Genomic DNA, 23363 nt, shown 5'->3' on the forward strand with positions numbered 1-23363 from the left:
TACCAGTGTTAATAACATATGAATGACTGAAATGTAATAACGAGGATACAATCTGGACTTTGTGTGTGCCAAACCCTCAGATTTTAACTTTAGTTGGTTCTTTATCGCCACCTAGTGGCATTTTATATTTTATTGCGTGTAAGTATTATTTACTGCACTATTTACTATTAATTTTAGTGGAAGAGAGTAATATTACATTACATCAGTGCTATATGATCTAAGGCTACCAAAGGGTTATTTCAATGTTATATCATTAACAGAATTGTTTCATTTGCAGTTTATTTTTAACATTTCAGTTCCATCGATTAAACTTTAGCCGTTTTACTTGAACGATTCTCATTGCGGACTTTATTGAAAAAAGAAATACACCAAACCCCAAATCAGCCATGTAACATTTATTCTTTACAGCACATTTAAATTTAAGACGCCGTCTAATAAAGTGATCTCAAACCAGTAACATGGCCCTGAACAGGAGTCACAAAATGCTCCATGACCAGCATAGAAGCACCTTGGGTCCTCCACAATCTGCTCTTCATACACTATATTAAATATAGCAGCATGTCTGCTGCATAAATTAACTAATTTCTTTCATCACTAAATAAATATATCATATTCAATCATATTGTTTTTAACAGGTTTCTACATAAATATTGTTGGAGTTTCAGGCTGATCAAATGATTATTATAACAAGCCTAAATTTCAGAACTTAAAATCATCTAAAGCTTTTGCTGCCAGTGTTCATTTGTGGAAAAGTGATAAAAGGTTGCGTGTCTCCATCTATACGTGTCTAGTTCTCAGATTTGAACCCTTTCTCCACGTCATCCACGGACCTCCTGGCAAACAAGTGGGTGGGGTCTCGGCCTCTGAAGCCGGGCTGGATGTTAAACACGGGCATGTTTCTCCAGCTGGCTGGGTTGTCGTACGTGTTGGAGCCGGAGTCGGCATTGCAGGGTTTGTTCTGGACGAGCTGGAGGAAGGTCTCCATGTCGGGCCCCAGCCTGGCGACCAGGCCAGCCCTCACGGCCGCCACCGTCTGCTCATCGCAGCCCTGAAGGGTCTGCAGCAGGGTGCTGTAATACCTTCAGAGACAGGATACAGGTGTTTTAAAAGGCTGCGTCTGTTTCCGTTCGGTCTGAGCTAAGATTATGCTTGTGCTAATTAGCAACGATTAGCACAGCATCAATACAGTGGTATCATGATGCTCAGGATGTTCCTGACCTGTTGGGGAAGTGTGTGGGCACCTGCACCACATCTCCGATGGTGTCGGGGTTGGTCCGTGCCACGGTGCAGATGTCGAGGCTGGTGTAACACTCTTCCTGCACCTTTAAACGGGGCAGAGAGCCGTGAGTACGAGAACGTCAACGGAGCAACCTGCTGCGGGTCGGTCTCCGATACTGACCTCCGCGATCATCCTCTGGAAGATGTTGCAGCGGCGGATGGTCTGGAAAACCTTCGAGGAGATTCCCTGCGAGATGCACTGCAGGCTTCTCTTCACAAAGGTCTTTCCCTGCAGAGGAACAGCACAGTGGGACGCCGAAGGGGGGAAAGAGATGGGCCGTTTGGGCCGATGGACAGAACGCGGCACTCACCTCAGTGTTGAAAGTAGCAGCCGTGTGCAGGAAGAGTTCGCAGATTTCGTGCATTCCGTCGGTGTCGCAGGTTGAGTTTTCCAGGCAGGAGAAAAATCCGCAGCCCACGGCCACGGCGCCATTCAAACATCTGGCCACATCAGCTGCACACAAACACAAAACATTTGCAAATGTGGAGCCAGGAAGTGCGTTTATTAGCTCCTCCATCCCTGCAATAATTGATTAAGTGATAAATCTTTTTAACCCGGAGCAAAATCCAATATTTGTGGGTTTTAGGGGAGGCCCAAGAGGGAACAAATGTACAGTTCTACAGAGTAACTCCTCAAGAACAGATGTGTTGGTCTGGAGTCAAAAATCTAATCCTGCACAACTCGTGTCAGATTGATTTCACAGTATGGGATATTATTTGCAGAACTCATTCTACATTTTACTTAACGGACTCAGAATGTTCCTTGTATCCAGCGACATCTGTTGCATTGAATAGTAAAAAAAACAAAAACAAACCAATCGTTTTTATACATGAATATAAATCCTGGCTGGTATTTTGAAAATGATAGTATGAGTTTGCTAAGCAGCATTTTATTTTTTTTAAAAGAATAAAAAAAATCTCAGAGTCAGTTGAATACAGAAGCTTGCTGTAAATGAATAATACTAGTGCACAGTGTGAAATATAACATATCTTCAAATTAATTGTAAACAACTATTTGATACAATTCATTACTTTTCACAGTGAACAGTAAAAGAAAGCAAGTAAAGTTTAAAATACTAAAAGAGATTTTGATGACCTGGAACCAGAACTCACTCGGGCTGTTGGCAGAGAATCGTGCCCGGCGGGGGGCGCCTTCCTCCGGCGGCAGCTCGAAGCAGGCGGCGGTGCTGAGGCCGAGGAGCAGGAGGAGCGGAGCGGAGCCTGGCAGCATGACGTCTCTCTGGGCTGGAGGTGGATGGATGGATGAGGTGGCTCTGGTTCGGGAGGTCACGGCTCGGGTCTGTCCTTCCGCCCAGTCCTCACCTGCTATTTCAATCAATCCTGGCCAATCAGAGGGCGCCTCGCGCTCATGGTTTATTCATGATGTCATTAAGGTGCGCGGCTAATTAAATGTTTCCACGCGCACTTGCACGCGTGGAATTTCCGACTTTTCATCAGACCGTGTCTTTTTGGTTGTTAAATCACGAAGATTCCAGACTACCGTAACCTAAAGTTGTATTTAATATGCGGTGAGTCACGAAGAACATATGTTACTTTTATTTTGTTTCCTTTCTTTTCTTGCCTTGATAATGCTTTTTTCTTGTTACCATGACCAGTTTTCTAAAAATAGTCAAACAATGAAAACGAGATGAACTCATTTACAATTCTAGTCACGACTGATGTTTGAAGTGGTTCAGTAGATGACAAAGAAGGTGGTGAGAAACACACACGCGCACATACACGCGCGCACACACAGGAAATAAAGGTAGCATGTTTTCTTCGCGATTCACTGGATATTCATTAGTTCTTATTTTTTCTGAGAAGAAAAATCTGAAGCAACTGTTTAATTAAACATGAATCTATATTTAAAGAACAGTCTTCAGAGATTTATCTGGCAGAAATTGCAGAATTATAACTGATAAGAAGCACTTTGGAGCCAGTTTTCATTGATTTATTCACATTATTTACAGCAGTAATCAGGTTTACACAGGAAGAGTGATGACCTTGCAAATAAAATGCTGTTAACGTACAAATCACTACAACTACTAACACATCATCAATATCCTATTAATTAACCAATAAAGCATTTAACACAGCAAGATTGATTCAATAATAAATATCATTAGTAATTATTGTACATGAACCAGATAAGCATTCCCATCAACCCACTGAATAATTAGGCTAATGTTAGCTCAGATCCTTCCGCCCTCTGGTATTTTTGCAGGAAGTGTGGGAAGAATCTGTGTTTCTTATCTGGACGTCAGTCAGCAGAGGCAATGGACAGCGGAGGCAGCCGTGTTTCCATCACGGACTGGTTTACCGTAGGAACCAGTGCAGCCCACACCACTCTGCTGACTTTAATAGCCTGCAGGTCACCAGTGGCTGATAACCATCTGTGAGCTTTAGCTCGTGTTAACTTCACCCTCCAGCACCCACTCAAGTCTCCGAAACCAGCAATGGTGGGGTGGGAACCAGTTCACAGTGGGAGGAAAAGTGTTTAAGTCTGTCCCTGATAAACCAATAAATAAATAAATACATACACACACACACACACACAAAAAGCGCATCGGTTATTACACTTAAGACGTTGCAAATTACACAATCACTGGTGTGATTTTACACCTTTTTTACCCTGGGATTATATATTTTAACGGTAATGTGTAGATTTATATATATTTTCTTAAATCTAAAAGTTTGATTTTAGTTGTAGATTAGATGTTTAGTCACTAATTTCATGATCATCCACATTATGGTGGTTGGACTACTGGACCTGCTGAAGCCGTTACTCAAGATTTAGGGAATGCAAGAGAAGTTTTTCTGAAACTGTAAATGTCTAAAAGCATCACAGCACTGTTTTATTCAGTGTTGATCTCATAATTTCATTACAAATACACTGTAAACAATTCTTATAAAGACTGCTGTGAAATAAATCTGCTTTCTTTTTGGAATTGAGGCAAAAATCCCACATAAAATGACACTTTTCCTTCTTGAGATGTGAATATTATTTGGGTTTTTTTCCCCTTTTTTCCAGCTTTGAGGTCCACAGTCCTACCCGCTAAAACTCAAGGTCCCAGCCAGACTCTTCGTCAGGAGGAGGGCCGTCTGTTTCCAAAGGGAAGTAGTCAAAGTTGCTGTTGTCCAGTGGTCCGTCCACCTGACAGAACAGAGGGCGTAAACACGCTGATGCGGCAGACAGACGGACGCTGAGGAATACTCACGGTCGGCGTGTACGGAGGGTCTATGTTCCCCTGACGGAGGCCTTCCCAGTTGAAGCCCTCGAACCACCTGCGGGACAAATAGACGGTTGCCATGACTACCATGTAAGCTCTCAGAATGAGCGTGAAGCGCCGCTCTTACTTGTGCTTTTGAATATCCTTCACTCCGTTTTTCTGATTTCCAATCCTCTCCGAAGGATTGTCCCTGAGAATCGCCCACAAGGAAAGGGTTGTGAAAAGAGCCACAATTTCAACTGAGATGTCGAATATGGACGATGGACAACCTGCAGAGTCTTTTGATGAGGGTCGCGGCGCTCTTGGTGATCTTCTTGGGGAACTCGATCATGTCGATGCCTCTGAGGATGATGTTGTAGGTCATCATGGGATCGGAGCCGGAAAATGGAGGGCTGCAGACAGGAAGTGGAAAAGCTGTTTCACACAGAGTCCTAAAGCAGACTGATCTGGCACAATAGTCCTGCTGTACCTGCCACTGAGCAGCTCAAAGATCAATATTCCCAGAGACCAGCAGTCAGCTGAACTGTCGTGACCTTTGTTCAGGATGATCTCGGGAGCAACGTACTCAGGGGTTCCACAAAAGGTCCACGTCTTCTTACCCAGACCCACCTTTTTGGCAAATCCAAAGTCCACCTGCAGGAACACACATGCCATATGTTCAGATTTTCTCCCTGAAACCCCCGAGTCTTTAGGATTAATCTGTCTACCAGCTTGGCGTAGCCTCGGTTGTCCAGTATGATGTTCTCAGGTTTGAGGTCTCTGTAGATGATTCCTCTGGTGTGCAGGAAGGCCAGAGCTTCGATGACGCAGCCGGTGTAGAAGCGAGTGGTGCTGTCATCAAACGACCCCCTGAAAATCAGAATAACAGCGACAGTGGCTATTTTCATACTTTTATTCATAAACATGCTTTGACTCACTTGTCCCGCAGCAGCGTCCATAATTCTCCTCCCAGGCAGGCCTCCAGTAGCATGTAGAGAAATTTGGAGTCTTTGAAGGTCCGATACAACCTGCAGAAACACAGGATCCAATACATCATCTAAGTCCTGATCCTGGTGCAACCTGGGGTCACACGGAACGCATTTTCTGTCTGGTAGGACAGAAAACCCGGATGGACGGACCGGTTCTCTCGTCGCTTTTTATCTGCTGTTTGTACAAAGCTTGGTTAAACGCCACATGTCACCATTTGGGGCACAATTTATTGCCCTCCGCCACCTGTGCGCCTGACCTGACGATGAACGGGCTGTGAGCCTCCATCATGATGTGGCGCTCCGACAGGATGTGACCCTGCTGGCTGGTGTCCACAATGTGGCGCTTCTTCAGCACTTTGAGGGCGAAGGATCGATTGGTCTCGTTCTTCAGCTGCACCTGAACGCAACGCATGTAAAACCCCTCAGTAGTGGAGGCTTCAGAGCGCCGTCACGCCTAAAGTCCACTCACCAGCTCCACTCGACTGAAGCCCCCCATCCCCAGGGTGCAGATGGTGTTGAAATCGTTCAGGGACACACTGGAGAAGAAATCTGCCTCTGCCTGCAGCCTGGATGAGGTCAGAGCAATATTAATAATCGAGTTTTATCTCAATTGATAGGGAAATGTGATTTGGTTCAAAGCAACCAATTGACTCACTTTTCCTTGACCTCGTTGTTTTCGCACTGCTTTTTTTTGACATCATCCAGTCCCCCAATCAGCTGTTTGAAAGATCTGGGTCGACATGAATGCACGTAAGACAACAGACAGGAGCACAAAAGTGCCTTCATAGAGCAAAGCTAAGACTTTCACCACCATGTTAAACCTGATATTTATGGTTAATGAAGCTAACAAAGATCCCCTTCTCACTCTCTGTCGATGACCAGGCATGTGACGTCTCCCACGGCCGTGTAACTGGCTGTGCGCACGTCCTCCCTGCCAGAGATACAAAAGCTAAGTGGAGGTGCCAAAAGCGTGAGAGAAACCCCTGAATTGGTGCTCAAGCGTCACCCTTTTAGAGCCTGTTCGCCAAACCAGTCGCCCTTGGACAGAGTGGTCACGGTCACCTGCTCGTCACTGGGAGAGTTCTGCTGTGAGACTTTTACCTGCGGACATCACAGGAAACAGCTTTTCAGATTTTCCATTTATGAAGCGGATGTACCGGTAAGGAAGCACCCTCGCCCTGTCATTTTGGGATTATCTTCCATCACGCTCATTTTTCCCCACTGTAGTTAGCCACCACCTTCCAATATGACTGAAAGTAACACTTGCCGGTAAAATGAACCTGAGTATTTGTTTACACTTATTACATCACGAGGACAGTTAAAAACAATATCTTTTGGTTAGCCACGTCAAAGCTAAAGCTAACGGTCGCCTCAAGAAAAAAAACACATCGCGGAGGAGGCTGAAAGTTAAATGATGATCCATTTATGGTGCATTTATAACTCGTCTATTCTCTTTATTAAGCAGCTGCGAGGCAAAAGGGATCTGTTCAAGGCTGTTGCAGGCCGAGACAAGCCACGTGTCCACCGGGTTTTGCAAACCATTGTGCCCAAAGAAATCGTTTCAGCAAGTGCATTTGAGCAGAGGTTCGTGCCGGAGTATTAACTAACACGTTTGTGAATCCTGCTGCTGAAGATGTAGCAACATGAGGCCTATTTTCATCCCTACGTGGCGTTTAAATTATGCGCTTGTCTCTGTGGAGACATGCAGCCCCCGTTTGAGGACTTCGGCACATTAACAAAGAAGAAAACATTCAGAATCAAACTGAAAAAATGTACCATTGAAAACATTTCCACAAAATTGATGTTTTCTTTTTGACAGTTACAAGCTGAGCATGTTTTCCTATTATTGCTGGCCTTCAGTTTCTGTGTAGGGAGCTTTGATTGAATTCTGGCGGAGCACACGCGTTATTGTTCAGCCCTGAACTCAGTCCTCCAATGAGACCACTTTATTTTTTTATGAAACCGAAAAACATATTTGAGCTCAAGTTTGTTGGGTCAATAAGTAACGGTCAAAGCACTGAAAACAGGCGAATATTATCTCTGAAAAATACTCAAACTCATAAAATACACAAGAAATGACTCATAAACTCAAGGGAACCAGTGAAAATGAGGAGCTTCATATGGATTTAAGGGCTGCTGCAGATTTCAGTCCAATTATCACCCCCCTCTTCTCTGCTAATTCTGATCTTTACACCTCTTGCTAAGCCTTTCACTCCTACGTCATCCTTCTTCCTCACCTGCCCTTCGCTGATGATGAAGAATGTGTCTCCGGTGGCGCCCTGACGAATAATGTAATCAGAGTCGCCATAATGAGTCTGAAGGGGAGAGAGAGCAGAGGCGAGATGTGAACCATCTGATAGGATGCGTCACATCACTGAGCAGAATGTTTCTCGCCGTTCACATGGATGAACAGATGGGAGGGTCCGATATAGCGCGACAGCCAGGGTTCATAATGGAAGAGGTGTGAAGGAAAACGTCACCTCCTCCAAAACATCTGCTAGTTTGCTGAGGCCGTCCTCAGGTAGCGACTGGAAGGAGGGAATGCTGGGAGGAGAGAGGTCACAGTGAGCGGGACGAGTCGGGGGTCAGAGCTCGAGGCGGCGAGCCAAGCTGTACCTGCGGAGGAAGTCCATGTACTGGGAATGCTTGATCACGCCGCTTCTCATCATGATGGTCTGGAAATTCTGCCGGTCAATGGCCCACAGCTTGATGTCAGTCAGCGCTGGAAGACACATGAGAACTGAACAAAAGAGCCCAAACAACACAACAAATGGGGCAACTCATTGGAACGATGTCAGTTAAGGCTATTTGGGGTAATTGGATCTCATGGGGAGAGAGCACTGCAGTAGCTTAGGGTCCAGATTTTATATATATGTTCCTTATTTTACTTTTTCTAAAGGATACCTCTGCTGCTGAAAACTGCCATCGTTCATTCCGATCCGTGCTCCCATTCAGATGGTGTCAGAAAGCTGCCGATAAAAGGCCGCCGATAAAGAAGCAGAAGGGGAAGCAGCAGGATTGGCTGAATGGCGTATCGAAGGGCTGACCTCGACCGCCTGGGCCCCGGCAGAGGGCGAAAACAGAAATGATGGAAGCTGACCTCGACCACCTCAAATGTGGCCTGCGCTTTCAGACTTTGCTAAAGCTGAAGAAACAAACAGTGACCTCCAGACCATCAGCAAGCCTGGGCTGGATCCAGTCCAGAGGGAGTTTTAGTACGTAACAGCAATTAGTACATAGTTCTCAGGAGAGGGTCCTTGGGGGGCTGTGGAGGCAAGATATAGATTAGTTTTAGATGCACATCCATCCTAACAAACCGGAATTAAAAGACCGCGATTAAATGTCTTTGTAATTGTGATAATTCAAATATACAATCTTAAATGAAATAGTTTAGCCTTCTGACATTGAACTGAAGCTCGGAAGGGGTCATTTTATTGTCCATATAGAGGCAAATTCAAACTAATATCAATACGTTTGTGTAACTGTCCGATATAGCGGACCAGCAAATAGGTGTGGGCAGAAATGATCAATAAAATGGCCAAAACTGAAGCACACACTCACACTTACACACGTGCACTCACTCCTAACTGTTATCTCCTTTACTTTCCAGCCTTTTCTCATCCATCTGCTTTGTTTCCTGGTGGAAACCAGGACACGCTGTTACATAACACTCATCTGAAGTGTTTAGAACTGCAGCAGCAAAATGATTTGCTCTGACTCTCAAATTGTGTCTCCCTAGCAAATATTTATTGTATCGCCCCCCCCACCGCCACTTTCATTATCATCTGCACGGTCAAGTGTACAGATGATGTCAAGCGTACAGCATGGAGCTTTTCATCTGCGGCGAATCTCGAATCTGGAGTGTTTTTCAAGCTGCGCGTTCGAAAATAAGCGGTTGGTCAAGACCTCTCTGGCGTTTTCACAGTCGGGAACTCGCAGAGCGCCGATGCCCATGTGAACCTTTGGATGGATTCACACTCGGAGTGATTATTTTTGAAAAACAGCTTAGCACGACTCATTTTGTATTCATGATTTGGGTTGTCCTCGGGTCTGTTATGACAACGATGCTTGTTCAAGCAAGTTCAGGTGAAGTTTTAAATATGTGCATTAAATTTGCTCAAGGTGGCACCGGAATTGACGGAACAGCGGAACACGACGGAAAGAAGAGCCAAAATGACAAATGGAAGGAACTTGCTGCGGGTTCGAGGCTGATTCTCAGACCTCTTACGGAGGAGCGTTGGTGTGCCGGGAAGAAAACAAAACACGTTTTGTCAGTCATGAGCGGCAGAACGGTTCGCCGTTACGTTTAAAACCCACTCCATCATCTGGCGTCAGGCCAGCAGAAGATGAAGGATTGATGGAGGCTTTGTTCTTCTCCTGCCAGCACACTGGCACAGCTGGTTTGACATGCAGGGAATCATGAGGGAATCAGAACTTGCTTGTCAGTGTCCTTGAACATTATGTTCTGTGCAGATCCAGGCCCGTCGATGCCGCAAATGAAAACACGCCAGGTTTAAGCTGTAACCTCTGTTTTTAAATAAGCATGAAAATAAAAAAACAACCCAAATCAAACAAACCAGTAATAATTCCTGGAATCAGAGCAGAAACATTTATCCCACCGCAGCTGATGCAAGCAGACCCCCTTATTGTCCCCCCCCGACAGATGTCAGCCTTTTAAGGGGAAGGTCAAACATCTGTCGCCCAGCAACGAAATTGCCTTTTCTCCGAACCCGGCATTGCGAGATAATCACGGCTCGTTCCTGGAAGTGCTCTCGCTTCCATCATTTCCAAACTCCCCGAGCGGGTTTGTTTACCTGTGACGGACGCCGTGCGAGTGCAGTTGTACAGGATCGCCAGCTCTCCAAAGACCTTTCCCGGACCGATGGTGCATAATGTCTTGCCCTGTTTGGTGACCTCGACCATCCCCTCTGTGGACAAACACCAGAAACATTCAACCGAGTCGCCTAAATTATGGCTGGAGGAAGAAGCCGTAAAATAGGATGAGACAGAGGTTTGTGTTTGGGAAGGGAAGGGAAGCGGACGATCATCAGGGGCTCTTTTAACGCTTCTTCTGCAGACAGTTTGCAGGCAGCAGCGTGACGACGCAGTGCAGACTTTCAGTCAAAGCGTGTGAAAGACTGACTGTCCTTGAGACCGAGCAACAGGCAGACGGACGAGAGAGGAGCGAAGGTGTCGGGAGCATATGAGCTGAACTCACACAGGTTTCTGTCTCTAAATCTACGCTTCCAGACAATGACTTCACCATGATGTCACTTTAGAACCCAGCACCATGTTTCATCTTAATGTCTCTTCCAATTATTTCCCCCTCAACACACACCCGTCTCTAATGGAGCCTCTCTTTACTTTGGCATGTGTTGGTGCAAGAGTCCAAAGGACAAAAAAAAATGTTGTTCATTCATGTTTATGGAAATTTCTGCATGTTCTCAGAAATAATCTACATAAACTCTGTCTGCAACCACCCCAGCTGCCAGCTTTCCCCACTGTGTGTGACAGGCGGAAGCCTATATTCAGGTTTGACCCAGTTACTTCTTGAAGACATGACCCAACTTACTTATTCCACTTGCAACCTAGAAAAAATATAGCGTTTAGTATTCTAGTGGTGGCTGCTGAGTTACCATGTCGACCAAACTACACTATATATAGACGTGTAAACTACACATGTAGTTTAATTAATGGGACACTACCACCTGTTTGGTTACCAACCTGTTTGCTTGATAACTTCCCACCTTTACCCCTAGTCTAGGCCAGCCTTACCCTCAAGGACGTAGACGGTGGAGCCATCGTCTCCCTCCTGGATGACGCAGCAGCCTTTAGACAGGGTGGTGGGATACATGCAGTCCATGATGGTGAGAATCTGCAAGCAGGAGCGGATCAATGAGCAGCTTCGAAGCGTGAGAAGGACGAGCGTCGCGGTTGTGTCATCACCTGCCCGTGTTCCAGATGTTTCATGAAGTCGTTGTTCATTAAAGCCTTCTGGATCAGCTCACCAGACCTGCAAATACACTCCAATGTCACCACCTTCCCTGTGTGTGTGTGTGTGTGTGTGTATGTCTGTGTGTTTTGTTTTCTTACTCCTTTGTCTTGAGATAGCTGGTCAGCGTGACGTCAGTGAGCTTGGCGGGGTCCAGACCTGACGGTTCGGCCGAGATGGCCTGTCTCTTGATGCGCTGGGGTTCGTCGGAGGCGAACTGCGTCTGGTCGGCCGCTCCTTCAAGACACACCCAGAGAGATGTGTCATGTGATGTGTGAGATGTGTTGAACTCTATCCCTTAGCTATCTCGCAGCCATGTTCCTCACATCCTGGCTGGATCTCAACCAACATCCGGATAGACGTTTGAGTAAAAAAGTAGAAATCATGATCATCTAGTTGTCACAAATAGAGTAAAATTCTCATGTTTGCACCAAAATAGTGAAGTAATGGTCTTTCCAGCCAGAACACAAAGCTGCTCCTTAACTCAAAGTTGCCCAGAGGGGAGGGAATAGAGAATGTTCTCCATTATCTTTGCAGCCAGTGACTGTTAAATAAGCTCATTTAAGTCAGCGTCCCAATAGTTAATGTGGAAAATGGAGCCTCTTAAAGAGCACTGTGGACCTTGGAGGTGATGCTAGTGCAACTAGTGGATGCAAGGTGTAACTTCACTGACATACCTGTGTTTGCTGTCTCCTGGGAGCTGAGAGCTTGCTGGGACGAGCTGCGGTACCGGTCCAGCTCTATCTGCAGCTGCCTGATTAGATCATCCTTGGTGTCGAGCTCCAGTTCCAGCTCATCGATAAGCGCGTCTCTCTGTCGCAGCTCCTCGATCTTCAACTGCAGGGCCAGCTGAAGGTCTCTGAGGGTGCCGGTGCACTTAGACACCGTCGCCATGGAACAAAACTGGAGGAGGAAGAAACAAACTCAGTAGACTGAGATACAGTCGACAGTGGAATGTTGCTTCTACACATGTACGATCCTTTACAGCGATTGCTCAGCTGGTTTTGGATGCTTGGTTATTCCTTCAAAATACACAGGAATCAAGGAGCCTGATTCAACAATAAAGCTTATTAATCCGAAACTAAATAGTAGTACGGGTTACAAAATATGTCTCCTTCTGTTCTTCCTGCAGCTTCCAGGAAAACGTAAGTATTTCTGCTTTTATGTTGGAATAGTTATCCCGTCTCCGATATGTCCCACTTCAACGTGCACTCACTTGAATGAAAGCCGCAGCAATGGAAAGAGAAGTCAGTCGTCGCTCCCCGAAAACCCGAACTGGCTACATAAAAGACAGTCTTCACTCGATTCTTAACACAGGCGCTTTCATCGACGGAGACAGCGATGAAGCGGTTGGACAGACAGACAGACAGATAGACAGAGACCTTTTGGATGAAGCGACGCACAGCTGAGTTTGACAGCGCTACTACAAAATAAAAGTCTAGCGGTGCGGGGCGGAGATTAAAGTAAAAAAGTCTGACATTAAATTGTTCTTTAGAAATATTCAACAGTTCGAAAAAAATTGCTTTTGATGCAGAAATGACACTTTTAAAATAAATATGTAATTTAAATAGTGATTTGTTAAGATTTAAGGAGAATGTTGTTCAAAAACCTGCATTTTTTTCAGTACGGTGGAAAACGAGAGAATCGTCAAATCATAATATAAAAAATTAATTTAAGAATAATCCTAAATAACACTTTGTTATTTGACATTGTTAGCTTGTGTATTACCCTTTATCAATGTCAAAAAAGATATCATGACATTGTGATAGTTTTAATTAATTTACTTTAAAAAAAGAAAAGATTGACCGTTAACGTTATGTTGTCGATAACAATTGCTTTACTACTTCCCTCCACAGGGGGGCAGGAGCGCAACCTCACAGTGGCACAGACAACCGGAAGCTCTTCTTCTTCTTCTCCGGAAACATCATATTCTTTAAACATCAGTTGCGATGGCGGCGATAGAGGGAGAAGTAAAGAATGAATCGGGAAAACTGGAATTGTATCCTTTAATAAGAGCTCAGGCGATTTATCATTGAGAGTTATTTGCGTTTTTATGAACTTGTAGTTTAGTTCTCATGTATGACAAACACCATAAAATGAAAAAAGCGTTGTCAAATCTGAGGCTTCTCACTTCTCATATTCAACTGAAAGATAAAGATTTGTGGACTTATTGCAGTTGTTAGTTTAGTCTTCAGTGGCAATCTTACACACAGACGCATATCTACATACATACACATATGCTCTCAGTTGAGCTTCATGCAATTTAAAGATAGACACAGAATAGACAAAAATAATAAAAACCCCACACAACAACCGCTCTATGGGTGGGTAAGCCACACAAAAAGCTACTGTTTTGAAATGGAAGATTTGTCCTTGACCCTTTTTACAGCTCTCTGGACGTTCCCTTCCCATCCTCCCGTGAGGCCGTCATCGCCCTGCGTTCGCTGTCACCAGACAGGGAGCCGAGGAAAGGTGGCATAGAAAAGGAGCTGACACTGTCTGGCAGCACCCTTTCTGTGTAAGGAACCCATTTTTGTTCCTCCTTGAACTATAAACACGCCAGTGACCTTTGCTACGCTGCTGCTCTGTGCGTTTCAGGAGGTGGCGAGCAGATGAAGCGCGGATCCTCCGAGTGTCAGTCAACTCATTCCTGGATCATCTTTCTCTAGTTCTGGAAACCATGGAGATGTTTGGACCCCCTGTTTCTCAGTGAAACTTGACATGGCTCAGGACGTGTTTGAAAGTCGGCTTGGTTGATTCAAACTTTCCCATAAGCGTAACATCAAATCCAGATGAGTTGATCTGAGATGAAAATGTCAGCATATTTTATGTGGTGTTTATGTGTTGTTTATGTTACTTTTCCTCATGAAGGTAAAAAAAAATCAAAACAAAAAAGTTATTGATTTTTACTTCAAGGTGTTAAACACCTAATTTCAAAATTCTATGTATAGGTATATGTAATATCTGCATTTTCTATTATTTTTTTCTATATATTTCAAGGATTGTTATCATTACTAAAACTGAAAAAAACAGTGCTGGAAGTATTTTCTTTATTTACGACTGAGTACAGACATTCAATAAATACTGAATTCACCGTTAAAACAAATTTGTAGAGACAAAAAGTAAAAGTCGACAGATTAAGGCATAGTCTCCTTTAAAGAAATTCAGAGTACAGAGTTAGAAAAAGAAATGTAAAACAACAAAAAAACCTTTCTGTAAAAAAAATTCATATAATATCAACAGGAAACTTGACAGAAAAGTAAAACCACAGAAACAAAACATAAATCCAAAAATGCTGTTTTGTTTTAACTAGTGAAGATTAGCAAAAGGAATCAGAAGAGTTCTGATCAGTTGAGACTTTACAGGACGTTAAAGTGTGACTAAACAGTTTCACCAAAACATAAAGTCAGTATTATTTTGGAATGTTGCGGAGAATGTCTCTGTTATCTCTGACGCTCTGACTCAGAGTGGTTTTCTGAATGACTGCTTGGTCCCAAAGCCAGCTTAAATGCAACAGTTAAAGCACAATAGTAACAGAGTTATAAATCATACGATGGGTGTTGACTGTGCACAACACCACAGACGGTATAAAAGAAATCGAGGGGACATAGTTGCTTTCACTCTCTTCAGTCAATGTTCAGGACAGACTGCTGCTATTTTTGTTTACCCAGAATCCATTGCTGTGTTTACATTTCGACGGTTTCCGGTTTTGGCCCCCATCTAGCGGCAGAGGTGAGAAATGCAGCTCGTTTTCAATTCAATCCTTTAATAATTCCCATTACGTAAGTGACACCTTCTTGTAATTGTCTGCTATTATTACAAAATAGGATAATCCACAATTTTCAAAACCTGCTTAAATTAATCTTTTGGCTGCCAAATAGCTAAAATAAAGTGTCCAATAACTTGTTAAATGTCATAGTTTGACATGAGACTGCAACAATACAATGACTCCTGAAAATCCCTGAAAGTGACAGAGCAAACCTTAGCTTTTAATTTACGTTCTTTTTAATATAAGTTATAAGTTCAGGTCTCACCCTATTCACAAGTATATCACGGTGGCGGCATTAAAACTGCACAGACACAGAACACAAAAAATACACGATACTTGAGGTAATCATCGATACACAGGATTTTTTTGTTGTTTTTTTTTTAAGGAAAAAAATGGTTTTAAATCTCAGCATCTGATCCTGTATCATTTGTCACTTGAGAAAAATAGCACAGACTGTAAGATCCGTGCACAGCACTGCTCATGCTCTCCTGACACCCAGGCAGTTTGTAGCTTTTGCAACGGCACATTTGTGGTATTTTCTCCCACTGCTGAACTGAACTGAAGAGCTCTGGTGCTGGTATACTGGATTATTAGAGTTCTACTCTAAATAGCTAACAGTCACTGCAACATTGACATGATATACCAGACTGGAAGTTGTTTAAATGCCTTAAAGGACGACTCTAAAGAACCTCTGAATATAAAATGCATAACTTATACAGTTATGTTTTGACATTTGCTAAGATATAACTCGGAGGAGTGTAGCTCCAGCTCAGATCTACCTCAGTTTTTGCATCTGAAACAAAGACACAGGGAGTCTTTTAGCCTCCCTTTGTTATGCTAATCCCGTCCAAATGGTCTTCAGAATAGCTGCATCTACAGGCTGAATTTCACATGATCACAAACGATACCTATTACAAAAAAAAGGTTTAAAAAAATCCAATACTCAATATATTTGATCGCGAAGCATCCAGTTCAGGCGTCGCAGAACTGAGGAAACAGTAGTTGGGATTTTACTGGTAGTCGTCTAGGGCAGTGGGAAAACTGTAGGAAGACCCGTCCAGCCTGTTGGTCCTTAAACCCAGTTTTAGAAAAGACATTTTACACAAATCATCCACTTAAAAAACTGGCGTGTTGTGAGTACACCGAGTGTGCACGCACGCTGGCAGGGGGCCTGAGGAGCCAAATGTGGAGAGAGTCAATCCTTCGCTGTTTGGGAAGCTTGAATGTAAATGAGGAGACGTTTGTTTTAAAGGGGATCGGGAGATCAAACCGATGACCCGAAGACAAAAACCTCGTTCAAGTGACGACAAGAGGAAGAGTTTTGCTTCTAAAAGAGAAGAGAGAGTCCTGAAGAAGATCCACAACATCTTCTGAGGATCTTGAAGTTAATCTGACTCCAGTTTTAAAATGGCATACTTTCAGGTATCAAATATAACATCGATATTCCTTTGGTTATGTGCAATAACCGTAATAATGACTGTTTTCATTCATCTGGGAGGTGAGATTTATATAACACTACCAATGCAGACGCCCCATATTTGTGCTATATTGATGCTCTTCCAGAAAAAAGATGATATTCTCAATAAACACTAATAATCTCCCATGAATGTCTGCATGGATAATAATGCATTCATCAGCTAACAAGTTCACTGGTGAAGTGGTTATTAGATACCTTGTGGCTGCTGAGCTAGCCTGCAGTGGCTAACTCGATTAGCTCAGAATCACAGGAAATACTTCTGTTGTCGGACGCTGAGGAGGATAAAAGGCTTAATAAGCTGTCCAAGCTTGCTACAAAGTATTTGATCACCATTTGTATCATAATAAAAAACCACCTGAATACTGGATCTGCTAACTTGTGTCTAATAAACTCTTCTTTTACTGGCAGTTTAGGCTCTGACACTAAAAAAATGTTGCAATAGATCGAAACAACCATAAATATGCATGTTGTCAAGTTGGATTTAGGGTTATTTAAATGAGCAAACCCATCGACCGCGGTGCTTCAACTGATGTAAATAGGTTTTTTGCAACATTCTGTAATTTAGCTCCACCTACAGTGTTAAAAACAGACCCCTAAACTGACCCCAGAATGTTACAAGGTACCACCGGGGGGGTTGTGTTGTTTTTTTTGTTTTTTTCTTAGCTCTGCTGTGACATCTTACGGCTCTCTCTCAGGATGCCGTCCAGGCCGTTGAGCTGGCGGAGGAAACCCCGGTTGGGGATGACGCCTCTGTGGTCCTTCACAGTTTTGATGGCCTCCACCAGGGTCAGGTTTTGCCTGATCATCAGGTAGGCCAGCACCAGCGTTGCTGAACGGCTCACTCCCACTGTGCAGTGGACCAACACTTTCCCTGGACACACACACCAAATATGCTGCTTCAGTCTTTACATAATATTTATTATGCTTCTGCTTTCATTCTATGAAATGAGGCTGGTTTCACGAGATCCAGCTCCCAGTGGTGTCGTTTAAGGTCTAACCTCCGCTAGTGAGAGCTTTGTGGATGAACTCAGCGGCAGGATAGAAGTTGACACTCATGTCAAAGGTGGGGGAGTCGTGGGCCTCGATGCCGTGATAGGTGATGTTCATCCCCGCGTAATGCTCCGCTCCGCCGCGCCATTTGCTCTGGGCGCAGTTGAGGATATGCGTGATGCCGAGTTTGGTCAGCTCACGTCGGTCTGAGGCGATGTCTCTGCAGAGATTTTAATCGGATCACACACAAACAGACGCTCAATCTTTCAAATTAGGCTTAAACTTTGGAATCTGCACTGTCGTCTCAGGCCAAACACGTAAAATGACAGTAGCAACTTTACGCACGCGTAAAAGATGCCTGCCAGGGGAAAGAATTGGGTTTTGTTTTCAATCAATATCTGAGGAAAGTCATTAGCTAATAGGTTTGGGGCGTTGGCTCCTTTATTGCAAGACGAATCTGAGATAAAGTTCTGCTTTCTGTTAAAACTTTCATAGTTTTTTCTACGTCTATAATCGATGTTAATGCATACTCACTGATCTCCGATATAGAGCCTCGGCCACACTTCATCTGCGTGGTTACAGGCGGTTTTTCCCGTGCACAGCAGCCGCTCCAGTTCGGACACGGTCAGGGTCGGCGAGGCGCGCTCGTTGTCCTTTCGGTTCGGAGACCTGGAGCTGCTCCGGGACCGAGAGAACCGGGACATAAACGCCATTTCTACTGAAAACAGAGACCCAAATAAAACGCCAATGAACAAAACGGGAGAAAAATATGTAGTATCACTAGTAAAAATTTACCTGTGGCTTTGTTTTGGTTAACAGTATAACATGTTTTTGTTTTTTTTAATACAGGCAAATATAGGCAATTATATTAAAATCGCAGACGTGCAGAATTGTATCCGAATGTGTTTTTTTATTTACCTGTGATTTTTTAATTTTTTTCTGTGTCTCGGTGATGTTACAAGGCGAGTAGCTCCGCGGCCATGTTGATTCTTTTATTCGCTATAGGAGGATGGATGAGAGGGTGAGGAGCATCCACCGTGCAGACGCGTTCATCTCCACCCGCCGCTCAACAAGTCCTCAACGAGACGCATGTTTCCGCAAACTGGGCTTTATATATAGAAAAAATAATAAAGTTTAACTCGTGTGGCTTTTGTCTAGGCAGCACCAAGAGGTCGATCGCCTACAATAACCCCCTTGATTATTTTTATATTTAATCACGGTTTGTGTGACGTTGGGGTTTGAACATTTGAGCGCTTTGTCGCCATCTCGTGGAAGACTTTGGTTAGTACCATATGCGATCTAAACTCATTATCATTATTGTTATTTTTATTGTCGCTTCTAGTGGACAGTTTATTATTTTGTTCGGTAAATTAAGTAATGTTCTAAACTACTATTTTAAACCCCAGTTATGCTGTAATATAGCCGAGCTAGAATCATGAGAATTAGTTTAAATGCTTTAAATACGTGCAAATCTTTGAACGGTAAATACTTTTAAAAATATGGATTAATGTCAGTCATCAAAATGTCTGAAATTATTTCAAATTATTTCTGTTAATGTTGCAGACACTCGAATGGAACTGTGAAGTAAAATAACAGAGCGCCTCATTCGTGGTCCGTGAACTCACCATGACGCAAAAATTGTGCGACACACGTGTGCGTGTGGACTGAGAGATGGCTTCCGAGAGGCTACAGTTTCACGAAATGGGCATAGATGACCGTCTTTTAAAGGTAACCGACTGTTATACGTTGACAATTGATCTTAAATAAACCTGTGGGGGCATGATAAAACAGCATCCGAAGACTGAACAGCAAAGATAAATGAGAAGAGTTCGACAGAATTATAGACTACGTTAGTGCGTGTTTACAGTATGACAAAAGTCTCGGAATATTATAAACGTTGTTTATCAAACGAGTCCATGTTTTTCTCTAACTTTTAATTGCCATTGGAAATGGAATTCTGATTTATTGGAAGTAATGGAAATTATCATTATTATGCAGAAACTAATAATAACAATTACAAAGTAACCGCTGTCAAATGTCATTTCACCCATTGACTCTCAAATAACATAAAATTTGGAAATGCTGGATGCTTTTGAATTAAAAGACTTTGTGATACTGAAGAAAGGTTGACCTTGTCCCCACTGAAGGCGGTCGCGGATCTTGGTTGGTCCCAGCCCACTCTGATCCAGGAGAAAGCCATCCCTTTAGCCCTGGAAGGGAAAGACCTGTTGGCCCGTGCCAGGACCGGATCTGGAAAGACAGCGGCTTATGCTGTACCTGTCATACAGCGCATCCTGGCCTCCAAACAGGTGAGCAAACCAACAACACTGATTAGAAAAGTGAATTTCTATTCTTCAGGTATCAGAATATGAATCAGAGGGTTGGGGTCTGTCTGGTGTGCATACTGCAGCCAGCTGTTTATTTTCTTTACCACTTTCTTTGTGTTTGGGGTCTTCAGAGTGTCCGTGAGCAGGATGTTAAAGCACTGATCCTGGTACCAACCAAAGAACTGGGTCAGCAGGTTCAGACCATGATCAGACAGTTAACGGCATTCTGCTCCAGGGATGTCCGAGTGGCCGACGTCTCTGGAAAAGCTGATGTTTCAACACAGAGGTAATTTTTAAAAAAAAATTAGTTAATTCAATTACAGTTTTTGCGTGCCTTTTTTTTGTTGATTCTCTCTATTGTATTAAACCAGGCCAATCTTAATGGAGAAGCCTGACATCGTGGTGGGGACCCCATCCCGGATCCTGGCCCACCTGAATGCTCAGAACCTCCTCCTACATTCATCCCTGGAGATGCTGGTAGTGGATGAGGCTGACCTTCTCTTTTCTTTTGGCTTTGAGGCAGATTTGAAGAACCTGCTGTGGTGAGAACGTAACCACCGATTTAGAACACTTTTATTTACGTCCAAGCTGCACCATTGAACACCACATAAATTCTTTTGTCCTAATATTTTTGTGCCGTTCATTGCTGACGTCATGACATCACCATTTTGGGGGATACACAGACTGAGTTTGATTGAAGGACTCTTGTTTTTATTTCTTTCTCTTTAACGTCCATCTGTTGTCTTTACAGCCATTTGCCAAAGATCTACCAGTCCTTCCTGATGTCGGCTACTCTGTCTGAGGACGTTCAATCCTTAAAGGAGCTGCTGCTACACAATCCTGTAATTTAATTTTCCACATTTCTAGCCTTCCAGAGCTTCACGCCTTTAATTTTAACTGGTTTCGCTATTCTTTAAGTAACCATAAATGGGCCTTTCTAAATATAAATGCATCAGGTTGAACATCAGTGAGTGCAAAACTGTTTTTATGCTTCAGCCTTCTTGTTGAAAATTCTTTGGTCTGGCTCCATTTCCACTCAGGTAATCCTCAAGCTGCAGGGCTCTCAGCTGCCTGACAGCAGCCAGCTGCAGCAGTACAGCATCAACTGCGAGGAGGAGGACAAGTTCCTGCTCATCTACACGCTGCTGAAGCTGCGGCTGGTTCAGGGTAAGACCCTGCTGTTCGTGGGAGCCGTGGACAGGAGCTACCGGCTCAAGCTCTTCCTGGAGCAGTTCGGCATTCCCACCTGCGTTTTAAACTCTGAGCTGCCAGTGGGGTCCAGGTGAGGCCAACCTCTCGGTATATCGGTGAGGTATTTCCATTGTGTACGTGTGTTTCATGAGCGAACAGGTTAGTTGAGCTTTTTCACGCCTGTCTGCAGGTGTCACATCATCTCGCAGTTCAATCAGGGATTTTACGATTACATCATCGCGGCAGACGAGGAGAGTTTGGCCGTTCCGGCTGAGGGCGCTGCTTCCGCTGAGGCGGCTGCAGGCAAAGGGAAGAAAAAGAAGAATTCGGAGAAGGCAGGAAAGTGAGTGGACTGGGATCTGGAAAATGGGGTCATTTTCAGAACAGTATAAAATTGTTCAGTCAGTAGCATACAAAAGGTGCATTTTAACACCTAATGTAGCCTAGTTGAACCCTTTAGGTATGAAAAACAATAATAGTTAATGTGTCAAATAAGTCAACTCACAATGTTGTTATTTAAGGAGCAAGGACAAAGAGTTTGGAGTCTCCAGAGGCGTCGATTTCCAAACGTCTCCAATGTCATCAACTTTGATTTCCCCACAACTGTAGAATCGTACATTCATCGAGTTGGAAGGTAAGTTATTCAGCCCTGTCCTCGGCCCGTCTGCTCTTGGCTGTGTTGCTGCCTCAGTCTGGCTCTGATCCTCCGGGTGGTTTGTCTGTGGGGTCCTGCAGAACGGCGCGAGCGGACAACCCCGGCACGGCTCTGTCCTTCATATCTCACAAAGAGGTCGCTTTGCTGTCAGACGTGGAGGAAGCTCTCACTGGAGGTAAGGCTGAAAGTTGAGCATGTGTTTTTTAGTGAGGAAACTGGGTTTTGTGTTTTGTTTTTAAATCAAAGCATGTCTTTCATCACTCTGGGTTCTTTGTAGATCACTCTGGCAGCGTGCTGAAACCTTATAAGTTCAAGATGGAAGAGATTGAAGGCTTCAGGTACAGGTGCAGGGTGAGTGTTCCCCATCAGGAGCTGTCTGTCCTCAGTCAGAATGTGGTCAAATGAGCATTGATTTCCTGGCACTGGTTTTGTTAAGCTGACAGGGCTGTGAAGCTGAACCTGTGCTCTGTCTGTGTCCAGGACGCCATGCGCTCGGTGACCAAGCAGGCAGTGAGGGAGGCCAGGCTGAAGGAGATCAAGCAGGAGCTGCTAAACTCCGAAAAACTCAAAGTAAGTGACGGCTGCTCGTCTGCCGAGACCTTCCGGGAGACGCAAACCTTTCCTGATCGAATGTCGCTGCTGTCACTCAGACGTATTTTGAGGACAATCCCAGAGATCTGCAGCTACTCCGACATGACAAAGACCTCCATCCCGCTGTGGTCAAACCGCACCTGAGGAACCTGCCTGATTACCTGAGTGAGACGGGCTCACAAACGCACCACTTATACACCAAATCTGAGTCACCAAGCAATAACTCTGACATCCATTTGCTGCAGTTCCAGACACGCTGAGGAATGTGATAAACCCACTGTCGTGCAAAAATAGAAGGAAAAGGAAAGAAAAACCAAAACTAGGAGTCGTGAAGACAAGTTTCAAGGTGAGACTTTGATGGTGTGTTCACTAAAATGTGAAGACATAAAAGACCTGCTAGCCTACATATTGTTTGGAGTGACTGATTATTTATTTTGATGCCTAAAGTAATTAAAATTTCAGTTGAACGATCAGCGATCGGACTGTTTGAGTGTTGTCTTGATCTTCCAGAACACCCGGGGGAAGGACCCACTCAAGAGTTTCCGTTACACCAGAGGAAAGAACAGAAAAGGCAAAGCAGCCCAGTCGTAGCTGCTGCCGCTGCTGCGGCGTGCACAACGTGCACGGCGCGTGCCTCAGCCCTCGCTGGTCTCACCCTGCCAAGGACTTCGAGCAGGACTTCATCTTTGGTGCCGACCTGCACCAGTGAATATGTATGGACTCTATGGGATGGATGGAATGGAATGAGGATGATGATGGATGGAATAAGAATGTATACTGAAGGATTCAGTTAACTTTCCCTCAGAGTTGTCTTATTTTTAATAAATCTGTTTTGACAAATGTACATATTTGTTGCAGTTCTGTTTTTTTAATATCTCTGTTAAGTGCAACACAA

The 23363-nt window shown here is 44.1% G+C and overlaps 5 protein-coding genes and 1 long non-coding RNA gene across 7 annotated transcripts; 3 read left to right on the top strand and 3 right to left on the bottom strand.

The window, feature by feature from the left end:
* Positions 1 to 380: 380 nt before the first annotated feature.
* LOC130517241 (stanniocalcin-like) lies at positions 381 to 2590 on the bottom strand. Its single transcript, XM_057019023.1, has 5 exons — positions 2392 to 2590; positions 1590 to 1732; positions 1400 to 1507; positions 1219 to 1322; positions 381 to 1079 (listed from the first exon to the last, which is right to left on the bottom strand). Exons 1-5 carry the CDS (start codon positions 2507 to 2509, stop codon positions 788 to 790), a joined length of 765 nt encoding a protein of 254 aa, XP_056875003.1. The 5' UTR covers positions 2510 to 2590; the 3' UTR covers positions 381 to 787.
* Positions 2591 to 3213: 623 nt separating this feature from the next.
* LOC130517212 (cGMP-dependent protein kinase 1-like) lies at positions 3214 to 12889 on the bottom strand. The gene is made up of 21 exons (XM_057018967.1): positions 12685 to 12889; positions 12146 to 12371; positions 11570 to 11705; positions 11423 to 11489; positions 11252 to 11351; positions 10291 to 10404; positions 8093 to 8198; positions 7957 to 8020; positions 7714 to 7791; positions 6483 to 6577; positions 6342 to 6407; positions 6132 to 6206; positions 5946 to 6042; positions 5734 to 5873; positions 5426 to 5515; positions 5216 to 5357; positions 4978 to 5141; positions 4778 to 4900; positions 4636 to 4698; positions 4497 to 4563; positions 3214 to 4432 (listed from the first exon to the last, which is right to left on the bottom strand). Exons 2-21 carry the CDS (start codon positions 12360 to 12362, stop codon positions 4334 to 4336), a joined length of 2103 nt encoding a protein of 700 aa, XP_056874947.1. The 5' UTR covers positions 12363 to 12371; positions 12685 to 12889; the 3' UTR covers positions 3214 to 4333.
* Positions 9905 to 11500, top strand: LOC130517263 (uncharacterized). Its single transcript, XR_008947669.1, has 3 exons — positions 9905 to 10698; positions 10925 to 11008; positions 11236 to 11500. It is a non-coding gene; the product is annotated as an uncharacterized LOC130517263 (long non-coding RNA).
* Positions 12598 to 14500, top strand: LOC130517257 (EKC/KEOPS complex subunit LAGE3). Its single transcript, XM_057019040.1, has 4 exons — positions 12598 to 12613; positions 13325 to 13467; positions 13858 to 13986; positions 14067 to 14500. Exons 2-4 carry the CDS (start codon positions 13418 to 13420, stop codon positions 14179 to 14181), a joined length of 294 nt encoding a protein of 97 aa, XP_056875020.1. The 5' UTR covers positions 12598 to 12613; positions 13325 to 13417; the 3' UTR covers positions 14182 to 14500.
* A 4-nt stretch (positions 14501 to 14504) lies between these two features.
* LOC130517246 (dual specificity protein phosphatase 26) lies at positions 14505 to 18918 on the bottom strand. 2 transcript variants are annotated; one of them, XM_057019028.1, is made up of 5 exons: positions 18623 to 18918; positions 18239 to 18419; positions 17713 to 17924; positions 17397 to 17585; positions 14505 to 16986 (listed from the first exon to the last, which is right to left on the bottom strand). In XM_057019028.1, the coding sequence occupies exons 2-5, from the start codon at positions 18415 to 18417 to the stop codon at positions 16925 to 16927; spliced, it is 642 nt and encodes a 213-aa protein (XP_056875008.1). In that variant the 5' UTR covers positions 18418 to 18419; positions 18623 to 18918; the 3' UTR covers positions 14505 to 16924. The 2 variants fall into 2 exon arrangements, with proteins under 2 accessions (XP_056875008.1, XP_056875007.1); XM_057019027.1 differs by having other exon boundaries at positions 18239 to 18422; positions 18623 to 18917.
* A 371-nt stretch (positions 18919 to 19289) lies between these two features.
* ddx56 (DEAD (Asp-Glu-Ala-Asp) box helicase 56) lies at positions 19290 to 23312 on the top strand. The gene is given in 15 exon segments (XM_057018973.1): positions 19290 to 19432; positions 19852 to 20013; positions 20163 to 20317; positions 20403 to 20573; positions 20783 to 20873; positions 21072 to 21313; positions 21413 to 21565; positions 21744 to 21784; positions 21787 to 21856; positions 21958 to 22052; positions 22155 to 22228; positions 22358 to 22447; positions 22528 to 22633; positions 22714 to 22814; positions 22979 to 23312. Coding segments are annotated over 15 exon segments (1689 nt in total). The 5' UTR covers positions 19290 to 19375; the 3' UTR covers positions 23060 to 23312.
* The last annotated feature ends 51 nt before the right edge of the window (positions 23313 to 23363 follow it).

The sequence above is a fragment of the Takifugu flavidus genome, chromosome 20 (genome assembly GCF_003711565.1).
Source record: "Takifugu flavidus isolate HTHZ2018 chromosome 20, ASM371156v2, whole genome shotgun sequence".
Classification (NCBI taxonomy): Eukaryota; Metazoa; Chordata; class Actinopteri; order Tetraodontiformes; family Tetraodontidae; genus Takifugu; species Takifugu flavidus.

Bases quoted from the DNA above. Each gene is read 5' to 3' on its own strand.
- LOC130517241 (XM_057019023.1), bottom strand. From the start codon at position 2,509: ATGCTGCCAGGCTCCGCTCCGCTCCTCCTGCTCCTCGGCCTCAGCACC. The intron at 1,508-1,589 runs GTGAGTGCCGCG...GTTCCTCTGCAG, and splicing joins CTGCTACTTTCAACACTGAG to GGAAAGACCTTTGTGAAGAG. The intron at 1,080-1,218 runs GTCAGGAACATC...CTGTCTCTGAAG, and splicing joins CCCACACACTTCCCCAACAG to GTATTACAGCACCCTGCTGC.
- LOC130517212 (XM_057018967.1), bottom strand. From the start codon at position 12,362: ATGGCGACGGTGTCTAAGTGCACCGGCACCCTCAGAGACCTTCAGCTG. The intron at 6,408-6,482 runs GTGACGCTTGAG...TATCTCTGGCAG, and splicing joins GGCGAACAGGCTCTAAAAGG to GGAGGACGTGCGCACAGCCA. The intron at 5,142-5,215 runs GTAGACAGATTA...GTGTTCCTGCAG, and splicing joins ACCGAGGCTACGCCAAGCTG to GTGGACTTTGGATTTGCCAA.
- LOC130517257 (XM_057019040.1), top strand. From the start codon at position 13,418: ATGGCGGCGATAGAGGGAGAAGTAAAGAATGAATCGGGAAAACTGGAA. The intron at 13,468-13,857 runs GTATCCTTTAAT...CCCTTTTTACAG, and splicing joins GAATCGGGAAAACTGGAATT to CTCTCTGGACGTTCCCTTCC. The intron at 13,987-14,066 runs GTAAGGAACCCA...TGTGCGTTTCAG, and splicing joins TCTGGCAGCACCCTTTCTGT to GAGGTGGCGAGCAGATGAAG.
- LOC130517246 (XM_057019028.1), bottom strand. From the start codon at position 18,417: ATGGCGTTTATGTCCCGGTTCTCTCGGTCCCGGAGCAGCTCCAGGTCT. The intron at 17,925-18,238 runs GTGAGTATGCAT...AAATCTCTGCAG, and splicing joins AGGCTCTATATCGGAGATCA to AGACATCGCCTCAGACCGAC. The intron at 17,586-17,712 runs GTTAGACCTTAA...GTGTGTGTCCAG, and splicing joins CAAAGCTCTCACTAGCGGAG to GGAAAGTGTTGGTCCACTGC.